Below are 24,394 nucleotides of genomic sequence, written 5' to 3' on the forward strand. Positions count from 1 at the left end.
GCTGCACTCAATATAATTTATTTCCAGAATGATTAAATATTCAATAGGTAAATCTTTAGTCTACCTTGTAAACCTTCAGTTAATATCTAGGTCAGATCAGATATGACTAAAGACTTTACAGTTTGATGCCTGTTTGGTTCCAATGCTGAAACCATGCTATAAAACTTCCACAGAAACTACCATAAATTTAAATGTTTTCTGACAGGATTTGCAAAGAAACCAAAAACTGAGCAGTGACTGAGATGGAACCACTTCTGACCTTTCCAAGGCCTCCGGTGAGGACTGGGACACCAGTGGTGTGACTGAAGGAAGCCTGCTCTGCAGCTCCTTGTGCTTCACATTGGTGTGGAAAGAAAGCTCTGGTCTCAAGTTTTGTTACAATAGTATTTCAAAAGTGCCAGAAAAGCCAAATTTCTTTAATTGCTGCTGTTGCAGACATGCAGGGGATATGCTGTCATTGCAGGTTATTGTCTGCCTAAAAAACAGATGGAAAAGCATTGTGTAACTGTGTAGAATCAAAATACTGCAGTACTAAAGGAAAGGATTCTCCATCTCCTGCAGCTCTTCCCTCCTTCCCGTACTATCTTCCCTTCTCTTTTCTGACATTTAGCTCTTCTTTCACCAACCCTCTGCAGTGTTAGTTTTTTCAGCAATTCCAAACTGCTCCTTCCCTTCTCTGGGTCAGCTGCATTCCCAGAAAGCAGCCATTTCAGTGATTAAAGGTATGGTTTGTCGCACAGGGTTTTGAGAGCAAGATATAAAGGAGGAAGAAAGCAATAGCTCTGGAGGTCATGAGGGAAAAAAAAGGAAGAGATTTTATACACCTCGTTATAAACATTTTACCTCACTGTAGTCAGCGATATTGATTTAAATTTGGTTTAGTTCAATTTACTTCAATAAACCTGTTGATATTCACGTTCATCTAGGTGAGCACAGAACATGCTTCAGAATTTATATTCTTTTCATATTCATTGCACATCTGCATGTTAAAAATCATGTGTGTGTCTTGAAGTGGTTTACAAAGGAAATAAAACAATTCTGTATGATGATTTCTCTACATTGTTGCCCCTAAAGCTTCTTCCAGCAATATCAGATTTTATATTTAAAAAGGATTGCAACTCTTCAGAGGCAAAAAGCTGAACAAGAGCAAATGGTACTTTTCAAGAAAACAGACCCTTCGGACACTAGGATGCCTTGTTAGGAGGATCCTACAAAACAGGCATTACAGCTACTTGATGAACTGGAACCTGAAAGAAAGTGGACCGACTGAAATTAAGTCTTTCTGGACAGCTTGGTATAATTAGATTTACAATCATATTATGTCTAGGTTTTCTACAAAGACCTTTGTTTAAACTTCAAAGGATGTCTGCTTCCTTTTAAAGTATTTCCACTACCTACATATCAAACCTGTCAGAGTGCAGAAATACTACATACCCTCTTTTCCTGCTCCAGGCCATAGTAAAATTTACTCTGACCAAAAGAATTAAAAAAAAAAAAAGAAAAAAAAAGGAAAAAAAAAATCTTATGCTTCTATTAAAACATATTACAACTGCAGTGGCAGTCCACTCCAGGAATATATGCTGGGGCTTGCTAGCATTCCAATGAAACAGAAGTTAAACAACATCAAGGACTTCTGTGTTACAGCTACCTAAAATAACTTAAAGGAAAAGAAAAGCAACCGTCTGATGCAGTGCTATAAAATAAAATGTGTAAGAAAAAGGCCTCTTTCACATTTTCAAATTTAGCCAAAGGAATAAATGTCATAATCTTGGCATCTCTGCCCTCATTCCTCATCCATCAGATTTGTGACAGTTTCAAAAAGACATTCATGAAGAAACTAACTCAGTGTCTCCTTTATATTAAGAGGAATTGAATAAAGCTTTAGGGCAAATAGCACATTATTTGCAATTTTAGGTAATTTTCTAACCAGAATTTATGCCAAATACTTATGACTCTTGTAAAATAACCCCCCAAAAGGCTTCTATTTATCAGGCTCAAACGTTTAACAGGTATGTGCTATGGTACCAATTAAATAAGGCGGTAAAAACTAAGTCCTCTGATAAATAACAAATGTTCTTCTAAGCCTGGTCCTCTTTCCCATCTTTTAGTTAATCTTCATTAAAAATAAGTGCATTAAAATATGTCATGTCTTTGGATGAGTGGTATTTATATATGGGGGTGGGGAGAAGAGAGAGTAATGAGAGAAACTGTCTCTTTGCTGTGAAGAGTTATCACTCCTAGAAATGAGAATTAAAATGTTCATTGACCTTCTCCTTCCTCTACAAATCACCTTTACAAATGATGGCTACTGATAAATGAGCTGTGTCTTTTGAATGCACAATACAATCCAGTACTATGTGAGACAAAGGGGAAGACATGAAAGCAAGGCAGAATTCACTGGTGGCAGTGCCTATCTGGAGGAACAGAGAAGTTCCTTCAACTGTTCCAAGTTACTTGACACAATTACACGTTGTATAAAAGCATAAAATTAACTACATTAACTTTTTAAAATAAAAGATTGACTAAGAAGGTTGCTTGTTGATGACTCTTCTAGCTCTAATACAAGAAAAGCTGTTTTTGAGAGCATTATCTGGGTTCAATAAGTAGATTTGTTCTAGCCATGACATGTTTTCAGCTATGCCAAGTCTTTTTTTGGATACCTGAAGTTATCCGATATACTGTTTGATATACATATAGTATTGTATTCCCTTGTAAATACTGCCTTACTGTTAGAAAAGACTCGAAAATATTAAGCTCAGACTTTATCACATTTGACAAGTCACAGCAGAATCCAAGACAAATACAGGTTAGAAACAGCTGTTCATAGTAAAACTTAATTATACTGAGCAATTTGGATTGTCAGAAAGAAACAGCTAGTACCTGTGGGCAAGGCAGTAGTGAGAGCTCTAATACCCAATTAGCACACATGGATCAAAAGAAGAAAAGGATCTTAATTTCTGTTAAATAGGGAGGGGTCAGCAAGAAAACCAACTGAGTCTTTAGTTACTACAGCTTACTTTGATGTTTAATAAGAAATAACAACTAAGACTTTTTTGCTATTTTGATTTTCTTCATGTGATACCATAAAGAGGAAGACCTGATAGCAAAGTTGTGTGTTTCCTTAAGATCTGCTGCTGTTGAATTACTGGAACGGGTTAAAATTCCTTGCTGAGCAGCTGCTCATCAGCAAACTGTAAGTTGTACCTCAGAAATGGTTGTGCATGGTCACCTGCCCAGTGAGATGTCAAATTTGTGAAATTCAAAGAAAATGCTGAAGAGGTTTTTCACTTAGAAGTTGTTGTTCATGTTCTTTCAATTCTTTCCACTAGCAATAACAAATGAAACACATGTGGTTTTCTGCCACAAAATGAGGAGTCTCCAAGGTAACAAGGGCACTGAGTTACAGACAAAACACACAAAACTTTATTTATTGTAATATACCTCTAATTCATTCCTATTAGAGGTTTCACAGCTGAGTTAGACACAGTCAAAAAACCAGCAGGCACCTGAACGAAAAAGGTGGTGGCATTTAATCTTGAAGGCAATAGCATTTTTGGCCGTTCAGGAATTTTAAATGGTGTCATATCACTTGTAAAACACACGGTGAGTGTATCATGCCATTATCGATAAAAAGATAAGCTTTTTCTTTTTTAAAAAAGAAACTCAAATAGGTAGATATTTAATATGCTCTATTAAAATACAATTTTATGATAGTATATATTAAAAAGTAGACTGCTAAAAACTCTGGGCCATATTTGTAATAAAGATTAATTTGCGTGTCCTTAAGCTAAATTTCTTGGGATTCTCTGGTATATTCAAAACCAGTTTTGTATTTATAGCTTAGGCAAGGTGTGTAAGGAAGGAAGTCTCTGCTCCATGTTTCTTGTCAGTGAGTCTTCAGTTTGCTAGATATGGAAAATCGGCTACAACACTTGGATAGCAACAGATTAAAGAACTTCCAGGCTAATCCCATAGTTTTTATTGACAGCTGGGCACTTGATGTGTGCCCACCAAAGCTCTGTTGCCTCCAGTGCTTCTGAGGAGCTTTGACATGGGCTCTGAAGCAGTGCTAAAACCACAAGGCCTTCAGAGCCCAACTGCTTTGAGAAGGGCCTATTTTTGTTATGGAACTAGTAATTATGTTATTAGGCCTGGGTAAAAACTGAACTACAACAGCAGGAATTGAAAACAGGTTTATTTCACTGAAGCATTACATTGGCCAACCGGAACCAGCACAACAGTAAGCACATGCTTACACCACAGCTTATCCTAGACAGGCCTTCCAAGAACAGTTACAAGCCAAAAAGACAAAAAAGCTGCCTCTGAGCCCAACAAGGGCTCCTCCTTCCTAAAGGAGGGACAGAGGCGGGTCCGAGGGGCGGCAGCAGCCCCTGCGCGTCCCTCAGGAGGGGCCCTGAGGGGGCCGCCGCCGCTCCCCCCTCATGGCGGCCCCACCTCGCGCCCCAACGCTCCCGTCAGCCGCCACGCGCCCTAACGGCCCGCAACGGCCGCCATTTTAAAAGAGCTCGCGTGCCCCGCCCCTCTGCCCTCTGGCTCACTCTGACTGGCCAGCGCCTGCTGTCAATCACTCCCGCGCCCACCTCAGCCGGCTGCTGATTGGCTGAGCCGGGGCAGGGAGAGGGAAAGCTGTGGCGGCGGTGTCAGCTCTGCCTGGCAGCGGTGTTGTGAGGGGCGGACAGACGGCGGAGCCGGCCTGAGGGCGTCCCGCTCGGGTAAATGGCGCCCTGAGGAGACGGGCGGGGTGTTTTGCGGGCTGCTGGACGCGTCCAAAGCTCAAGGTTTTGAAGTCAAGTTTTAGGGGATTTTTTTTTTTTTAAATTACTGTTTTGTGTTGGGCATTGCGTGAACGTTATCTTTCCAGAATGGTTGCTTACATAGGTTCCTGTCCCAGAATGAATACCTGGTTGATAGAAAAGAAAAATCGATATTACTACCACAGATTTACATAAACTAGACCGTATGTCATTATGTACACAACTTACATTATTACTCAATACTGCTATAAATCTATAAGCTAAATTCTGTATAATTATATACACAAAACCTTTCTTTTTCTGGGATGGAAAGAAAGGAGTTGTGTTTATTCTGTCAGTGTTCTAATTAAGGAACGTGTATAGGCTGTTAAAGCGTCAGCTGTTGTGGAAAGACTGCACCAAAGAACAGGGTCATGACTCAAGAACAGGGCTGTGATTCAAAGCTTGGTTAAAGGGGCTAAGCTGTTGGGCAAAATAATGCAAACACAGAACAGTAATATCACGGTATAATGTGCATTAAATGTGGCGGTGGAAGGGGCTTAATCATTAAAACCAGTCTAGCCACAAGTAGTTATGGCATAAATCTTCTGAAAAACCTTTATAAACATACACAGACTTACTTTAGATTGAGGAACTGTAGTGGTTTTAGTGGAATATCTAAGTGAAGAACAGTAAGACTTCTAACAACCATGGGGCTGGTTAATGTCTTTAGTATGGAGGTAAGAACTTGGTCAGCGTGACAAGCAATCATCTGAAAACCCTTCTATGTGAAAGGGTGGGTGGGATAAGTTTTGCTACGCTACCTATTTGTATGTATGGCTTTATTTTCAGTAGTTCTTGTTTCTGGTAGCAGTAGGAAGTTACCTGGATGGGACGGCTGTTGTGTGAAAAATAAGCTGTATAGATAATGGTGCTTATTTGGGTAATGAAGCTAGAAGTAAAAGTTCATTGAAGTTTAGTTTGTACAAAAAAAAAACAACCAAGAGTAACAAGATGAAGAGGACAAGGTGACTTCTGCTTCAGACTGTAGAAAATGGATGCAATTATAGCTGCTTTGGGATCCTTCTTCCTTCCTTTTCGGCAGCATCGATCAATTTAATGCAGCAATGGAATTAGTTCAAGTTTGGTGCAGCACTTGAGGTAATTTGTTTCTTGGGACCTTGAGTGATGGGAAGTCCAACAAAGAGACAGGCACATGAATGCTTACTCTCTGTGGTTTAGTTCCCTTTATTCTCTGCTTTCCATATACTTCACTAGTGAAGGTCTTAACTAGGTCCAATGAAGGGAACTTAATTGTTCAGCAGATAACTGAGTTTTGACGAGACGTTTTTTGTGAAATCAAGCCTGGTATTAGCTGTTTTTCATGGTGGGGGTGGAGTAGAGAATTCTTGAATTCTTCAGGATGTTACTTAGTGAAGCTTCAATTTATTGAAGACAAAGCAAGGTGAAAATATAAAGGGCATTAAAGAATAAACAGTTGTAGTTGATGTTTCTCATGGTGATTTTTTTTTTTTTTGGCTGCGTGTCTTTTGGAGAATGAGGGACATGCCACGTGGACAGGCCACTTGGACCAGGGATTGAAGTGTTGAAGAAGATAGCTTGGCTAAGTATTGTGGACCTTACAGCAGAAAATCTTGGGAAAAAAACAGGGCAAGGAGAGAAAGTCAGTGAAAAAATCTGACTTTGAAGTCAGACTTTGTGAGTAGTGTGACTAGTAAAGTTCTTAATTACTGTGTGGTTTTCTGGGTGTGATTAGTTTCCTGTGACCTAGATAACAGAAACTTAAAGCTGTTGTAGGATATCTTGGCACGCTGGGAAATAGTGGTCATGGCAGCAACAAGTCTTTTGATAAAAGCTTGATATTGATAAACCTTTTTCAGTTTTGATGTGAAAATGGATAAAGGCATGAAAATAAGGACCCTGGGGTGGAATTATCTCAGCTTCTTAGTTTTGACTGACAGTTCTGCCAAGTTTTATTATATATTGGTTTTAATTAAATTATTTTTGTTCCTGAATTCTTCGAATTCTTTACGTTAATTAGACATGGACTTAGTGCATTTCTGAAGTCTTTTTTTTGGACTCAAATCCAGTTTTAAAATCATTGGTACTTCCATAAAATAGAGTAATAAGAGAGAGGAATTTGTCCCTTTGAGTAGCGTTTAGGTCTCTATACAACTGTGATAACAAGCTTTATGAAAGAATTCATTATTGTAACTTGAAGGACAGCATACTTAGAAAATAGTTGTGATACTATTTGTATAAAAAAAAAAAACAACAACACACAGAATATAAAATTGCTGCTTCAAGTTGAAGATTATTACAGCTACGGAACAATGTTTTGAAAACAAGTATGTAGATGGTAGTAATTGCATGTAGGATTGCAGTCTTATGCTAAATAAAGTCACATTAAATAGCCAAATGTAGCATGAGTTGTGTTTTTCCGTGCTTTGGTAGTTTCTGTATACAGACAACAGCTTAGACTTACCTGCCCTGAAGTATCTGTGATATTCTGTTGAAGCTATTGCAGATATGCATGAGGAAAATACAGCTGCAACAAATGGATGTGGCAAAACCAGAAGTAGTACTCAGAATGAGGCTGCCTTACTGGCTCTGATGGAGAAGACTGGATACAGCATGGTTCAAGAAAATGGGCAAAGAAAATTTGGTGGTCCTCCACCAGGTAAGCATTTCATTTGAGATCACAAAGTTGAGGTTTTTGTTTAAGAATAGCAATACCCTTAGTTTTGAGTAGAACTCATGAAGAGTGTTTTTGTTTAAAGACATTGCAAGGTCATGTAACTGGCATGATTATGGGGATGTGTGAAACTAATATTTTGTGCTGGAAGTGCTGAAAGCTTATGAAATAAATGGATAAAACCCAAAAGAATGATTTTTGTTGTTTTCATTTTGAGTGAAGAAACTTAAGTACAGAAGGAGGAATAGTTCACTAGGTGTCTTTCTTAATTACATTTTTTTCATTGTTCTTGTATTCAAGAGTTTGAACACATGGTTTTGTTTTCTTTTACCAAAACGTCACTGTGTTTTTTATTCTCGTTGTTCTTGAGAACGTTTTAAGAAAAGAGATGGTTTCTAAATCATGTAGTTTCAACTTCTTGGGTGTTTACATTCTCCTTCGTTGCTGCTGTGTCGAGCCTGATGACTTTTTTTTCCCCAAAAATGCATTTTCAGAAAAGTATCTGGCTTTGATTTTGAGAGCCGTGGAAGATGGGTTTGTCTACTCTACCCTTAGCTTGTTAAAATGGGTAACATCTCTCATGCTGAATTCAGGCTTTTTTTCTAGTCTGAAATAGTTTTTCTGAGTTTTCCTGATAAGACATTTAGTACCTGCCATTCTCTCTAACAATACTGTCAGTTACCTATATATAATAATTTTGCCTTAAGTTGCGGCTGTAACTCTTCTTTTTGAGACAGATTATGCATTTACACAAGCAGAAAGATGGTAGATTCTTCGTGCTGCTGTTTTGGATCATTCTCCCTAGTGACCTGTGATCCCATGGCTTTAAGTCATGTTTGTAAGCCTGAGCTCTACTGCTCATTCCTACATGCAGTTTAACAGACAGCTGTATCAAAATGATTGCTGTTTGGAAGCTTTTCCTGACTAAAATTACCAGCCCACTTTTATCAGCATTGGTAAAATAGAAGAAGAGGGCCGAATGAAATTCTTTTGAAAATGACCCTGAATACAGAACTGCAGGGCTTTGCTGACTGCTTTCTGAGAATTCAGCCTGCTTCTATGCTAATATATAAATACATATTTTCATAATGAAAACATTGTGTAATGTAAAATTACAATTTTAATTAGAATGTTACAGAATATTAGGTGTATTCCTTTGGCAAAAAGTATGTTTATTAATGGACTTTGTTAATCTTTTCTGAAATTAGATCTGTTGGACAAGGTATTTTCGATAGATCTGTTCACTGACATTCATTATTTGTCTACTTCAAGTCTTCATGTATTTTCTTATTTGCTTAGGCTGGAAGTTGCCCTAAATAACTACGAACATTTTTCTAGGACAAATGAGACCTGGATGTTTGAGATGGTTTCTGAGAAACTACAATTACTATTTGCAATTTTTTTGTGAATTTTGATTGTTTATGACGTAGTTCATATAAGCTTGTGTTGTTGTTGAAGGAGACATAGCTTCGTTTTTCTGTTACCATGCTGTTTGTTTGGCTGTCGTATTATCCAGAGCAAGCAGTTGATCTGGCTCAAAATGAACCATAAAACCTGATTCATTAATTATTTTTAATTTTTCGTCACCTTCACTGTCAGTAGCAAGGTTCTTGTCACTTTTGCCACTTGAAGAAAGTTTATCAGAAAAGTGTTTTTGAAAAAACAAAACAATTTTAATTCCTTTGTTTGTTCCTCTGCTTAGATTGCTGCAAACATAATATACTTATGTGTGTAATTAGTGTACAGTTTATAAACTTAATCTGCAAGAAAGCAAAAATTTCCTAGTGGTTCTATTTAAAAAAAAAAAAAAATCAAATTCAGGAGTAAATTACTTGCCCTTTGGTGATATGTATGTGAGGGAAAAAATGTAAGTTAATTACAGAATAAATCATATTTAGGTGATCATGAAATTCAAGCCAAAGTGAAACATTTAATTATTTTTCTTGTTGTAACTTGATAACTGTCATATTTTTCCTTTGCTTCCTTATGCTTTGTCATTTCATACTCATACTTAGTTACCAATTTTTTTTCTAACAGTTTTGTACCCCTCGCTTTCTCTTCTGTAGAGAATCTTTCTTGTCAAAGCCTTCAAAAATATACTAGTTATCATTGAATGATATGTCTGATTTGAAACTCTTTTCTAATTTATTTGCCTAACTTAAAAAAATAAAAATGAGCCACTTTTTTTTTTTTTTTAAATACAGATTTTTGGAAAATAAATGACATCATTACGGACCATTACTCCGTATTTTTAAAAGCGTATACTCATTTTTTACATTATCTGTTGAACATGTATGAACGCGGCATGTATGGCAGAGATACAGTCTTTATTATATATCAGTGTGCTTGGCATAAGGACAAGATGCATGGATCTGTTTTGTGGATTTTACTTTTTTTCGCCCCTTAGCATCCAATTCAAGCATGTGAAAACTGATCCATTTTGGGAGGAAAAATACTCAGTGTTCTTGGGTACTGAAAAAAAGGATGGTTTCATATTCTACCATCCTTAGGGATTTCTTGTTTTAGTGGATGAACGGAGATTGTGAAACCAAGATATTGGACCTTTTGAGTGGTGTTGAGGAGGGACAAAAAGCTCTGGGGACTTCCGAAAGCTTCTTAAAATGTGGGCAAGAAGTGTGATGAAATGTTTAAAATTGTAAAATGTTAAATGTATAAAGTATAACATGTTCTTTCTCTAGCAATTGAGTTACCTCATATCAATTGTACTAATAAGTAACACATAATTTTAAGGGGCAAAAAATGATTGAAATGTAGACTGACAACAAGCTTGTCAGTGTTTTAGGTAATCTTAGTTTCGGTGGCTTGCCATCCAAATTCAAGTGAAAGAAATGGAAAAAGAATTTAGAAAAACAGGAAAAAAAAGGAAAGAAAGGACTATTGCCCTATGTGTACAGTTTGTATTTAAACATAAATACTTAAGATGAGAATATACCAGTTTTAAACAGAGACTGATAGTAAATAAGTAACTCCCAACCCCAGATTGTGTTGTGGAGGTGTGCCTGTCTGGCATTTGTACTAAGGTTTCTGTTGGACAATTTATTTTAAGGTTGGGAAGGTCCTCCACCACCTCGTGGATGTGAAGTTTTTGTGGGTAAGATTCCTCGTGATATGTATGAAGATGAATTGGTTCCTATTTTCGAGAGAGCTGGGAAGATCTACGAGTTTAGGCTGATGATGGAATTCAGTGGTGAGAATCGAGGCTATGCTTTTGTAATGTACACTGCTAAAGAGGAAGCCCAGCTAGCCATCAAGATTCTTAACAACTACGAAATTCGTCCAGGGAAGTTTATTGGTGTCTGCGTCAGCTTGGACAACTGCAGACTATTTATTGGAGCTATTCCAAAAGAAAAGAAAAAACAAGAAATACTGAATGAAATGAAAAAAGTTACAGAAGGAGTGGTGGATGTCATCGTTTATCCAAATGCCACTGACAAAACTAAAAATCGTGGCTTTGCTTTCGTAGAATATGAGTCTCACAGAGCAGCTGCAATGGCTAGAAGGAGGCTAATCCCAGGTAAACCTCTTTTTAATTAAATCAAATTCTGGGGTGGCAGAATATGTAACTCTTTTTTTCTTTTTTTTGGGGGGGGGGGAATAGTAATCTCTTTTCTCTTTGATTTATTGTACTTTGAGAGTTACAAAACTGTAGTAGTGCTTTTCAGCTAAAACAATTTTTGTTTATGAATCATTTTTTAAAATAAGTGAAATTTTAAGCAGTTCCAAGAACAAAAAGAAGCGTTTTATTAACACAAGTTACTGCAATTTACAAGATAGATATTTGCTTGGGCAAGCATCAAGTCTTCATTTGCATGTACTAGTCCCTGCACGGGAATTCTTTCAAAGCTGAGCTCAAATTGTGTCCCTTGTTTTCATTGAGGGGTATGAATGAAGTTACTGATATTTCATATTTTAAAGATGGTTGAAAGCATGTCTTTAATACTTTAGTAGAGAATCATTTGTTTTGATTATTTTCTTTAATTATTTCAGGTAGTAACATTTTACAAATTTTGCTTAAGTGGCAGACAACAGAACCGTCTGTTTCTGGTGGTGTGCATCATGTTTGTTTGCTTTTTATAGAGGTAATCTATAAGAATGGCTTTGTTTTCCTTTGCACCTTTCTTATTGATGTAATGCTTCTTTGCTGTAGGAACGTTCCAGCTCTGGGGTCATACTATTCAAGTAGATTGGGCAGACCCAGAGAAAGAAGTTGATGAAGAAACAATGCAGAGAGTCAAAGTGTTGTATGTAAGAAATTTAATGCTCTCTACTACAGAAGACACGATTAAAGCTGAATTCAACAAGTTCAAGCCAGGAGTAGTTGAACGTGTGAAGAAGCTGAGAGACTATGCTTTTGTTCATTTTTTCAACCGAGAGGATGCAGTTGCTGCCATGTCTGTAATGAATGGGAGGTGCATTGATGGAGCTAGTATTGAGGTAACACTGGCAAAGCCAATTAACAAAGAAAGTACTTGGAAGCAACATTTTAATGATCAGATAAGTCCCTCTTCTGAAAGTCTCTTAGGGTTTCCCAGCAAAGAGGATGGTCATCAAAAATCTGCATGGAAACAAGCAAACCTTTCAGTTCGTCTTAATGGTCAGCACAGTCCAAGCCCCCCTGAAGTTGAAAGGTGTACATACCCATTTCTTCCAGGAACAAAGCTTACTCCAATTAGTATGTATTCCTTAAAATCTAGTCACTTCAGTTCTGCAGTAATGCATCTGGATTATTTTTGCTATAAAAATAACTGGGTACCACCAGAATACTACCTGTATTCAACCACGAGTCAGGATGGGAAAATACTTCTGGTGTACAAGGTACTTGTTCCTAGTATTGCATATGGTTCCCAGAGTTACTTCATGCCAGACAAACTCTGTACAACATTAGAAGATGCGAAGGAATTGGCAGCACAGTTGACACTTCTGCATCTAGGTAAGCATAAATGCTTTTAAATGGTTCTTAAGAAACAAAGCTAAAAAAGTTAACTTCAACATTGTTCTTTGTGTATAGTTTTGGAAAGCTCTTTTTTTTTCATTGCTCTCTATAGACATTTTCAGCACTATAATGGTATCATTGGAGTGTTCTTGAAGTGAAACGTGCTTTTTAATTATTTTTTCTAAACCAAAAAAGGGAGAAAACTGAGATGCAGTTATTCTTAATTCTTTCAAAGTTTAGCATCTTCGTGTGTATTTATTTCTTAAAATTAGAATGTGGCTGCTAGAAAGTAGAAGTTCTAATATTATAAAAACCTATGATACCCGTTCTTCTTGTAACTGAGAAAGCAAATTACTGCAATTCTGACAGTCCATTATCCCTCCTTCTGTTTGAAGTCAAAATACGAAAATAATATAAAATGTAATGTTTGACATCTGGTTCCTGTCCAGTATTTTTCAGTTCTGTAATACTGTGCTGTAGCATCCAAAACACAGAACTGATTTATAGTGTCATGTCATTTCATTAGTAATTGTAGCAGCCCTCAGCTGATAAAACATTCAAAATGAAATCAGAATTTCAGCCCTTTGGTAAATGGATTTGAAGGCTGTTACACAGACATACCATATGCTTTAAAAAATTGTATTTCCAGATGAAACGTTGTGTAATTTATTCCATCTACTCTTATCAGCAGTTGTACTTTCTCTTCCCTTCCTTTTTCATCCTGGTGTATTTCAAGATGAGATAGGACTGACCTTTATAGGTTTGCAGGTATTATGAACCGTCACTTGACTTCTCTGATCTGCTGAGTAATATTCTTGTGTATCAGTACCATGCTTTCTTTCAGCATGCCTAGATCTGTAGGTGCTGTATTGTGAAATTAATTCTTGCTAGACTTTTGTGCAGCAACATGAATATTTTTCTGTCATTAAAAAATATTTCTAGTTATTTCTAGAGCCAGAGGCTTCCTTTCTTTCTGTGAAGAATTATATTGGAGATAATAGGCTGTTCAGCTAACACAAACTAGTTTATTGTCCTATTCTATGTAAAAGACTTATAGTTAGCTTTTATTACCATTTAAAAGAGGGGCAAAGCAAGAGTTGTTTGGGCTAAGGCATAGTTTGGGTTTTGGAGTGGCCATAGGCACATTATCTACAAGTCATATCTAATATCTAGGAATTTCGGGCAGTTTGTACTTCCGTTACTTTTATTTCAGTGTATTAAAGAGACCACAGTGTTTTTCTCACTTTCTGGTTTTAGGAAAAGCATGTGTTAGAATGTCAGTCTCCTGGGGCTGAACTTGCACGTTGAAAGGCACAAAATTCCTTACAGGCAGTGTCTGAGGCATTGGGCTTGGTGATGCTGGATCGTGCAGCTCTAGATAGTGGCATGGTAAGATTGTACAATGCAGCAAATAGTCATTTCTGATTAGCTGTGCATGCATGCAGCACTCAGCAATGCATCCACGTGAATAATAGTTTCAAAAAAAAAAAAGAAGTCAAATTATGTATGGCTTGCTGCGTTCTCTTCTCAAAGTATCTTCTGCTGCTGGTTATAATTTTTTGGTTTGATTCTTTTTTAGATATGAAGGGAGGATAAATGAGATTAGATGAAGAAGAGTTTATTATAATGGCTTCACTTAATAATTTTGGTCCAGTAACCCTAAATTTTCAGGGGAAAAAATGATAACCACAAGGTTAAGTGTGCTTCTGTGTTAATGACACTTCTGTTCCTAAGAAATGCTTCAAGACAGCATTCTCCATTCTGTGCTTTGTTTCCCTGCATATCTGGCCGTGCATATCTGCCCATTTTGTGGCTTAAAGCTACCATTATAAAAAGGTGCGCTCGAAATTGTTTTGATGATTTCTTTCTCAGAGGAGTATAAGAGAGAACTTTAAACTGAGAATGCCTATCCACAGCTGTTACCAAATCCAGAATGCAACAAGTTTAAAAAAAAAAAAATAATGAAGTGTGTGTTGAGCTTTTTATCTTCAATTATAGTTGTAAGCTCTATAAGGGAAAATGTTTTAAAGTGAATTTAAACTAACAGTATTTTAAAGCTTTGTAACATTTCAGGGTTCTATGTGTACTGCAAGTGGTGTGAGTTTTTACCAGAATTCCCAAATCCCAGGTTTGGATTTTTAAAAGCCACCTAATGGCCTGGTACTAGTAATGCTGTCTTGTTATCTTTGAACTCTGAATGTTCTTTATTCTTCTGTTGTCTCTGTGCATCCTCTTCTCTGAGGATTTGGTTCAGCACAGAGCATGCACAGCCTTCTTTCAGAGCAAGTGTAACTGACTTCTGAAAGACACACCTTTTTCATGTTGATTTAAAAACCTCTGTTTGGTGTTTCACATTGTTGTAATACCAAAACATAGCTTTAAGGACTGTAGAAATAGTGTTTTGTTTTTCTGTATTTCCCCCCATCTAATCTACAGAAGTTTTTATTCTAAGTTAATATACTCTGTTGAAAGAAATACCTGTTGCTGGATGGGACAGAAGATCCCTCTTACTCAGTGAAGTGTCTGTCATATGGTCTGACATGTTCAATGATGCTGCATGGGTATGTGTGCTTGTAAGTAGCAATGATTTTGAGAAAAGTCTCTGTGTACTTCATCTTGGAAGCAACTTGCTATAAATACGAGTATGCAAAGATGACCCAGAATAATTCCAGCTGGTAAGTAATTTTCTTACAGGAACATAAAGGTGTTGCCTGCTTAATTTTCTGTAATGTTTATAGTTTGTTTCTTTTAAAAGTCATGTAAGCAGATTAAGGTGAACGAGAAAGGGCTGCTCTGAGAGAATTTGAAAATAGAATACATGGAGAAAAGCTGTTAGAAACCAGAATGAAAAAGTCGTCTTCCTAGTAATGTGTGCCATGCTGAAGTCCAGAGACTATCCAAACAGTGGGGCAAGAGTATGAGTTTTCCAGAAGGTTTAAGAGGTAACAGCAGAACATAATTTTTGCCTTATTTTAGGAAGAAAAAAGGAATTGTGACTGTAAAAGTTAAGAGAATATCTGTAATTATTTTGTTTGCTGTTTTAGTAGTTGTCTTTTTTTGTGTGTTTGAAAGGCAGAGTCAAGGTTTTGTCTTTTTTTTTTTTTTTTTTTTTTTTCCCCCATAATGACTTTCATTAAGGTTTGAAGGGTGCATTAAGTTGAAGACTGTCTTTCTGACCTTTATGCAAAAGGATTGAATTTCAGGTTCCTTATGCTATCATTTGTGCTGAGCAGTCACAAACTTTGCAGCTATATACTTCGTTTGGTGTTGATAGACAAACTGTTGGTAAAGGCAGGCTTCCCCTAATCATTTTTTCCTTACGTCTTGTTTTGGTTTACTTGGTACACTTCAAGATGTATTAAGTTTTGTTTTCTAACTCCTCACACATTGCTTCTTAAAGCAAAAATATGTGATTTGACAAAGTTTCTTAATTCTTAAAGCCGAAGAAGACACTCTTAGCTAGTCCTATTTCTTGCAAAGGTAGACAAAATTTCAACAAGATGCATCTTATTATTTCTTTTGTTGATAAGGAGATGAATTGGACTTACTTTGGATATATTTATTTTTTGTGCGTAGACGGGCACTGAGCTTTTTAAAGAAAGCTGTGGATGTTCTGCAGAGTAGATAGTGTTTTAACAGCTTACTGCAACTCTTTCCTTTTTGAGGTGTGCAGCCCCATTCCCCAGGTGACATCTCTGAGGTTACATGGTGTCAGAAATACTGTCAACATCTTAGCTCTGTACAGTAGCAGTAAGTACAAAAGCAAAACAGCAGCTTGTGGTTGGTCAACACCTCAAGGCTGGTATGGGGTAGGTATACCATCCCTGGAAACCTGCTAGAATACAGGAGGAAAAAAAAAGGCATATACTACTGGTGTTGCTACATAATGCAGAATAGCGAGGGGCAACCAAAGTAAAGCTGCACTTCTCAGTTTTCAGAAAACAGTTTTCATGATGCTGCAGTGCTGCACATAGAGTATAGGTAATCTCCATGAGAAAAGAGGATTTATTGATATTTCTCTGTTACCATGTGTATGTCTTGGGGTATGTAGAAGGACCTTGTAGATTCAGAAAGGTCTCTGTTCCTCTGAATTTGGTGTATTATTGTTTGAGATCATCTGGTGATCTAAGATCTCTAAGATCACATTTTTACACAAACAGTTCTTTTTATGTAAACATTCACATTTTGATCAACTTAAGTTGAATGTCAAAACAAGTTTTTTTGTTGTTGTTTTTTTTTTTTTACCAACTATGTTATGCACCTGGTAAAGTTTGGAGAATACTCAGTCTGTTTTTCATGAACATTTTGGGTGTACTTTGTATATAGTCAAGAGAAGAAAAAGGAGAACTGAAAGTGCAGGAATAAAGGTTTTTAGAGAAAAAAAATATTGTAAAAATCATAAAATACTGATTATGTAACTTCAGTATTTTTCTGTTGGTCATTGCAAATAGTGTATTTTTATCTAAATGTTATACTACAAGTAGAAAGTTATTTTTTAATGTTAGAGCAGTTTTTTTTATCAACACAATAAGCGAGATATATAAAATTAGGATATTCACACAGTAATGACATCTTTACTAATCTCCTGTATCTAGTATAAAGCGCTCTATTATTAAAAACAGGTATTTCTGTATCAACAGTACTTGTTGCTGTATACAGTAGTTCTGAATAGATAGCAGTACAACAACTTACCACTTGGTGTCACCTGAATATTTTGAAAATGGTTCTCAGAAGACAGACACGATTTCAGTGAGAGACAAATAAGCTATATTTTAATGTTACTAGATAAGCCTGGAGTTTTTTAATTCCTTGTTCTGTTCATGATTTATTTAAATATATGGAAACTATATATCTAGGTGTTCATTTTTGGGATATGGAGCCAGGCTGCATGTTGAAGTTCCAGAAGAAGGTGACAGTTTACAGTTCAGGTTGGGAGGGATAAGAGGGAAGACACAGAATAGAAAGAAAACTCTACGCCCTGTAGAAGAAATGGTTACTTTCTCTGTTATTTTGAACATCGTTTTAGTGTGGGTTTGTCTCTAGAAGTTGCATGACACCTTGGTGTTCTCAAGTTATGCTTTGCTGTCAGGTGTGGTGCCCATGTAGAAAAACATGGTTGGTAACGCTTCCAACTCCTGCCTTTTTGGACTCTGTCCTTCAGGCTAACTAGACACGAGGCAGCTCCAATTTTGAGACTATATAGCTGCATTAATTAATGCAGAAGTTGCTCCAAGACCAGCAGTGACATAGTGCAGAGCCGAATTGAAACTAAAAAGTCTGTTGAGAGGTGTTATTTATCTGTCAGGTACCTTGCATCATTAATACAGCTTTGTAGGTTCTGGAATCAATTCGGCTCATCCAGATGACGTTGAAGTACAGGTAAAGGAGAACCTGAAGTTGTGTCAATTTGAGTTGCAGGATAATTTCTACCTCCCTTTCTTCAGTAAATGTAATCATCTGAGGCCTGAAAAAGCAGAACGTTCTTCTCAGAATGATTTCTGGCTTTACTTACTGCTGGTGGAACTCTACTGGTATAAGGAAATTTTGATTTGTTTGTTAGATTACACATTAAACTGACTTTATTTTAATTGTGTTCATTAATTTCTTGTATAAGAAATTTATTTGGATATAATTGCTTGTTAAATTATACTCAAATTCATATACACTACATTTTCTTGTGAAATACTAGTTTCTGTTTGGTGAATGTAATTGCATGGATACGCATTTATTTTAGAATGGACATACTAAATGGAGTCAATTGTAATAGTGCATGCAGGTATAAATACAGAGTTAGGTAGCTGTGACCCCTATAGTTAGTAAACATACAGGTGCTTTAATATCTAAGAGTTCTGAAAAGCTTTTCTGATGTAACTGTAGCACTGAGGTCCATTGTGTTTACTAGTGACTTCTCTGTTTGGTTAGTAACTGGCTATCAATTTTCTATTTATTTATTACAAACAAACAAACAAAAAAAAAACAAACAACACATCCAGTGTTTGGTTTCCTGCATATGCTGTAGTCATGTTCCTATCTGGAAGTGGTGGAGATTCAGAAAGGTCCCTGTAGTTGTAGATCTTCCTCTCCCATCTTACTCATTTTCATGATCTATTTTGGAGGCTGAGGATAGTCCCTTCAGTTTCCTTCTGTTAGGAGTAAAAGCTTTCATAGTCTTGTACTAAATTCATATTATAGCAGGACTCTGTTTTACATAGTCCCCAATTTTTTTATTTTATTTTATTTTATTTTGTGGAAATAACATCACTAAGTAAAATCTTGTTAGTCTTAGAATGTTGTGATAGCCTCTTTAAAGATCAGTGTTGTTTTTACTGCTGTATTTCGGAGAGAGAGAACCTGAATTGTAAATTCAGATGTTTGGCAAATTCTAGTTTACAAAAATGCAAGAGTCTATATTGTTATTTAGCTAAAGCTTTTTTTAGTAAGATCAGAATAAAGAGTAAACAGCTCTCTCCTCTCCTTCTCCCCCAGCTGAAACTAAATTTAGATGAAAAAATACTTGAACTATATTTGGTCCAAGTGAAGACCTTCTTCATTTATTTAAGCAAGTTTAAAAAGAATAGCATTGCCTTTCTTGATAACAAAACATCAGATGTCTTGTAAAACACAAAGATAGACAAAACATCTGGAAACTAAAGTTTTATTTGTACTGTTTATCTGCAAAATAAATTACTATTTCTGTTTTGTTTTTCTTATAAATAGTTAACATTTAAAATGGAAGACTTCATATGTTCTACAGAAAATGAGAACTTAGCATAGTCAGTTGGAAGGAACCTACAAACGTAGAGTCCAACTCCCTGACCACTTAGTGTAAGAAATAAAGTACTCGATTCAAAACTAGCTCTGCCAGGATTCTAAAGCATTTAGAAAAGAAACAATATTTTTTTTTTTGCTAATGTTCAATATTTCCTAGGTAGCCCATCTGATTTCAGTGGAACACTGTGCAGAATAAATTATTATTAGATTACCAGGAGTCAGAAAACATGGTTCTTGACTGAAGTTAATATAGTCCCTCAACTTGAAGTAACTCCTTTATATTTACCAGAGAACTCCTTTATTTTTTTTTGTTTAAGTTTTGCTTTCCTTAAAGAGGTTTAAGAATAATAATAAAAAAAATCCTCTTAATTTCCAGCAGAGTACATTCCTGCCCATGGCAGGGGGGTTGGAACTATATGATCTCTAAGGTCCCTTCCAACCCGAGCTGGTCTGTGACTCATTCTATGATATTCCCTATATAGTAATGGGAAACAAAAAATGAGACTTCAGCAAACTGCTCTATTAAAAATGTACTGGACATCACATGTTATTTCTCTCGTTAGAAGAGACAGAGTTACAGTTTTGATGTCTTTATGGAACAAGACACAAATGTTTTGTGTCTTGATTTCTTTTAGACTTCTTTTAGACTTTGTCCAAGCTGCTTCTCCTTAGTTCTGTGTTGCAGGGTTTATGAAGGGCTGTTGCATGGCTACACAGCAGTTAATGACTTTTTTTTTCTTGATTAGACATTCCTAAAAATCAAATTTCTTCACAAATCTGGTGAGGGAACTATAAATCCTATACTGTCCTATAACAATTAAGTAAGCTTTGCTACTATCCATCTGGATATTAACAATTTGGTTCATATAGTGTCAAGGTTTCTGTGTTACAAAATGTCAGTGCTGTGTATGATTCTTCCAGTGCTGATGCAAATGGTCTCCTGAATTTACAATTTAAAATTTCATTCAGGGAAACTCCATCAGCACATGTAGACCTATGCAGCACATTGGAAGATGGTAGAATCTCTTTCTAGTCCTTAAGATAATACTCTCTGCAGCAAGAGGCTGGGTCCTGGGAGGTTTCTCCCTGCTGAATCTGACTTGGGAGTTAAGGGGAAGAAGTTTCATTAAAATTTTCTCAGTTTTAGGGATCTGCCAGATTTTATAAGTGTATTCAACAATAAAATATCCTTTGTTCCCCTGCACCTGCTATTCCATGTGACATCGCACTGTGACACACTTTAAGAAGTTAATTTTCAGGTAGAAGAAAGCATTTAGAGGCACTAGAAAAGTAAAGATACTACTACATCTGTGAATCAAGGAAAAGCATTTTAGTGGCTAATTAGAGCATATAAGTAGCAGTTTAGTTCCAGTTCACCATGTGGTATTGTTTACTGCATGCATTCTGAAGTGAGTGGATTGAGTTTCATATCTTATTGCAGATTCACTTGTTTAAGCTTTTTAACTATTGCATGCGGTAGCAATTCACAAACGAAGGATAAAACTTACGTAAACTAGTTCAAGAGTATACTCAGCATCTGGTTTTTTGAACAGTTGTATTGGTAGACTTCTGTCATGGATTTGGGACATTTAACTTAAACGTGTCACAGTTGATTTTTTTTTTCTCTACTATTTCATTATAAGCATTTTCTTTACTTTGACATTGCCTTGGTTTGTGTTATAAAAATTACCTTTATTGCTGTTCGAACAATTAACAGCTGAGTACAAAAGGTAAGATGCTTAAAAAATACATACATGTAACTTACTGGCTTTATCAAATACAATCATAAGTGGTGGTTGGTATTTTTTGTTTGTGATTTTTATAATGTAGTATAGAATGTTCCTTTTACAGTATTAATTTAAATCTCAAATATTTATCAGATGGCTTACACAATTGTTTTTGTAACAATCCTGAAGCAACCATATGCTTTTTGTGTCCCTAAAAGCACCAGTGAGAGAGTAGGAATGAGCAAACATCCCAAGATTACTTGCTGCAGTTTTCTTTCCATCAAAAACATTCTCAGCACTACTGTTTGGGCTGTAAGTTAGAGCAGTTGGGGGTGTGCATATACCGAAATAACCTTGAGACCAGCAAGGCTCTTAGAAATACCTAGTCCAGTGTCTGTTTTCAAAGGAGACTGTTATAGACCTGCTGATGGATCAGCCAGTCTGATGTTCACTTGGATAGTACAGCGCAGAAGTTAGGGTTTTAATTCCTAGAATGACTTTAAACTGATCTCTGAATCAGTTGCATTTCCAGATAAGGTTTAGATTTGTGTTAAGAACCAGAGTTGTTACTACACTTATAATAGGGGCTATTTCTCTGGGGAGCCAGTTTCATGTAAAAAAAAGTCTGTGTTCCTCCTCTCTTTTGAAGAAAATAAAAATAACATTATTTTTAACTTTCTGCATGATATGCCACGATGGTAAATGTTCTCTTTTTTTGGTGTGTGTCTCTGTGGATGAATTTAATGTGTCAATGGCTGTCATTGCTGAGGCTTCACCCATTTTAAGATGGGGATTACCATTTTCTCTGAGTGTCGTGAGGTAGCTTTTTAAAAGCTTATAAGGGAGTTTGAAAATAAAGTTAAATCCATGCTCCGTGTTAGCTTCATTGCTGGGAGCTTCTAATCTGAGTCACACAGGATTTGTCCTAAAGATTGTTATTTTTCTGTCCTGCTGCTTACAGACAGGGACCATAAGCTTGTAAATCAAGGCCTGTGTAGGAGAACTTGGAGAAAAACAAGTCAGAAAGATAGAACAAGGTTGGTCTATGTTTATGCATGAAATAATTTGACTGACATCAGTAGAGTCAGTAACTTCAAAATAAGAGTAAATTTATTGGGCTTTTCTAGTCAGTTGCTGATTATGCTGAAGACAGTTTATTTATGAAGTAGGGCTGGCAGAACACGGTACTCCATCGTTAATGCTCACTTTGACCTAAAGCATTAATATGAAAGACTACTGCTATGATAGCGTTATATGTAAGAAATTGAGACAATTTATGCTTATTAGATCATTGTTCTATTTAAGTTTTTTTCACTAAAAATTTGTTCTCAGTGGAGGTAAAGTAGTATGGTTAAATACTTTCCTTAAGTATTTGAGTTAATATTAGGGGTGCAGAAGAAAGGGAATGCAGCATTGGGATAAGACACTGAATGCTTTCATTACACCATTATCCTAAATTCCTTATTTCATGTTTGAATAGGTAATGCAGTATGGTTGCTGAAATGAGAAGTTGTCTTCTCTTCTCTCCCCCAACTTTTTTTCCTTTTTTTATTCCTTTTTCCTGCAGCCAACTGTGCACCGTACTCTGCTTGAATTGCCCTGAAGAACAAGTTGAGCAGTTGAAAGTTCGAAATTTGTTACACTGGATCTTGCCATCGAAGGAAAAAGAACACCACACTAATGCACAATTACTGGAAATTCAGATTACACGTTTCGTGATGAATTATTTTTCAAAGTACATTTTTTTAACTTTTGATTTTTGAAGATTAGTGCAATTGAATGTTAAATCGTTTTAGTTAAATTTGTTTTGAAGAGAGAACTTGTTTAAAAGATTTTTATTACCTGTAATAGTTTATACAACAGTAGCTTATCTTTAGTGTTGAAATAATTCGGTGCTTGTATTGTGAGTTACATGCAGAATATCTTTTTAGTTTCAGTTGTAAGTAATAAATCTGAAGTAAACACTTAAAAAAAAACACCTGGCAACCCTGCCTTTTAATACATAAACATAATTCCCAGTATTCCAGTTGGAGCTCAAATATGAAATGCAAATGCGATACTCAAAAGACTTGTTTCTGTAACTTAATGCCAAATTTTATAGGAAGAACACGTCCAATAAAACTTTTGCTTCTGGAATAGCATTATGTCAGTGATGGAGTGGTATTTTGAAGGGCCTTACGTCAACATACTGTCAGGCTACGTAAGGTATATTGCTATAGTCATAACACAGGTTCAACACTTCAGATAATTCTTGAGACAAAAATTGGCGAAAGAAAAAAGTGTGACACAAAAATTGCAGCTTAGTGAACTGTAGATAAGATACATGTCCTAGGAGAGAGACCGTAACAAGTATACATACGTTTTTGTGAGTTCATGGAAGCCTTACTTGTACCTAGGTTATTCCTTGTAACCAGCAGTTCTATTTGCCTGTGGTTGTCACGTTGAACAGCAGCTTGCTCACTCTAATCAGGCCATATGCTGCTTCAAAAAAATCTCTTAGCATTAAATGGAAAATAGTTCTTAAGTTTTTAAATCGGGTATATGTAATTCATTTTGAGTGAGCTATCTTTACTCCTGTAGTGTTAACTATTGAGCATTTCTCAGTAAAGTGCCTTATTTATTGAATGACAATTTTTTTTTTTTCCTTTTATTCCTGAAACAAATACAGTGGATCAACCTCCTTTTTAAACTTGGTATGTAGTTTCAGTTCCTGGTCAAGGAATGGGCCAAGTAGCTTATGTTAAGAGTCTAACGGCCTGACTTATACAAGTATTGGTTGTAAGCTGTTTTGTTTGAAAAGCTTGTCAAAAAAAGAATATTATGTAGACAGAAAACAATGCAATGGAGAGATTTAAAGTTGAATATTTTTTCTTAATGCAGTCAAATATTGACGTTACATATTTTAGTTGACCATGTTGCATCAATACATTGAATTTTTTGTGTTAATTTAGATACTGATAGAGTAGTTAAATTTTATTTGTATTTCATATTAGCTACGTAGGTGTTTTAAGTGTTGTAATTTTTAATGTTGAAATCATTTTTGACTTCTGTACTTGAATTTGAACATTGATATTAAATTTATTCTGTTAGTATTATGTGTGTTTACTTAAATATTAGAAATTTACATATAGTACCTTTGTAAACATATTTTGTAAGGTTTGCTTTGCTTTCTCCAGTAGCAAACTTTGGCCAAAGGCTCCAGTTCAGATGCTTTGTTGAACACACAAGTCTAAGTGAAAAAAGAAAATGAAAACACCCTTTTTAAAAGCGTGTTTGCTTAGGAGCTTCTGTCACTCTGAAAAGCTGTTAAACTCCTAAAATTTCCTCAGAAATTCTGTTGAGAGGAAAGAAGAGGGGGCTTGCTTAACTTTGTGTTTAAAGTGAGTGGTCCCTGAGACCAAGACAGAAGTCAGTATCTGAGGTAGAATAATACCATACCATGCTGATAAGGTAGGGCGGAACTAAGATCAAA

The 24,394-nt window shown here is 36.1% G+C and overlaps 1 protein-coding gene across 1 annotated transcript; it reads left to right on the forward strand.

Annotated features, from left to right (window-relative positions):
• The first annotated feature begins 4,613 nt into the window (after positions 1-4,613).
• RBM46 (RNA binding motif protein 46) lies at positions 4,614-24,014 on the forward strand. Its single transcript, XM_068681033.1, has 5 exons — positions 4,614-4,733; positions 7,294-7,455; positions 10,538-11,005; positions 11,639-12,421; positions 22,490-24,014. The coding sequence occupies exons 2-5, from the start codon at positions 7,305-7,307 to the stop codon at positions 22,513-22,515; spliced, it is 1,428 nt and encodes a 475-aa protein (XP_068537134.1). The 5' UTR covers positions 4,614-4,733; positions 7,294-7,304; the 3' UTR covers positions 22,516-24,014.
• The last annotated feature ends 380 nt before the right edge of the window (positions 24,015-24,394 follow it).

The sequence above is a fragment of the Anas acuta genome, chromosome 4 (genome assembly GCF_963932015.1).
Source record: "Anas acuta chromosome 4, bAnaAcu1.1, whole genome shotgun sequence".
Classification (NCBI taxonomy): Eukaryota; Metazoa; Chordata; class Aves; order Anseriformes; family Anatidae; genus Anas; species Anas acuta.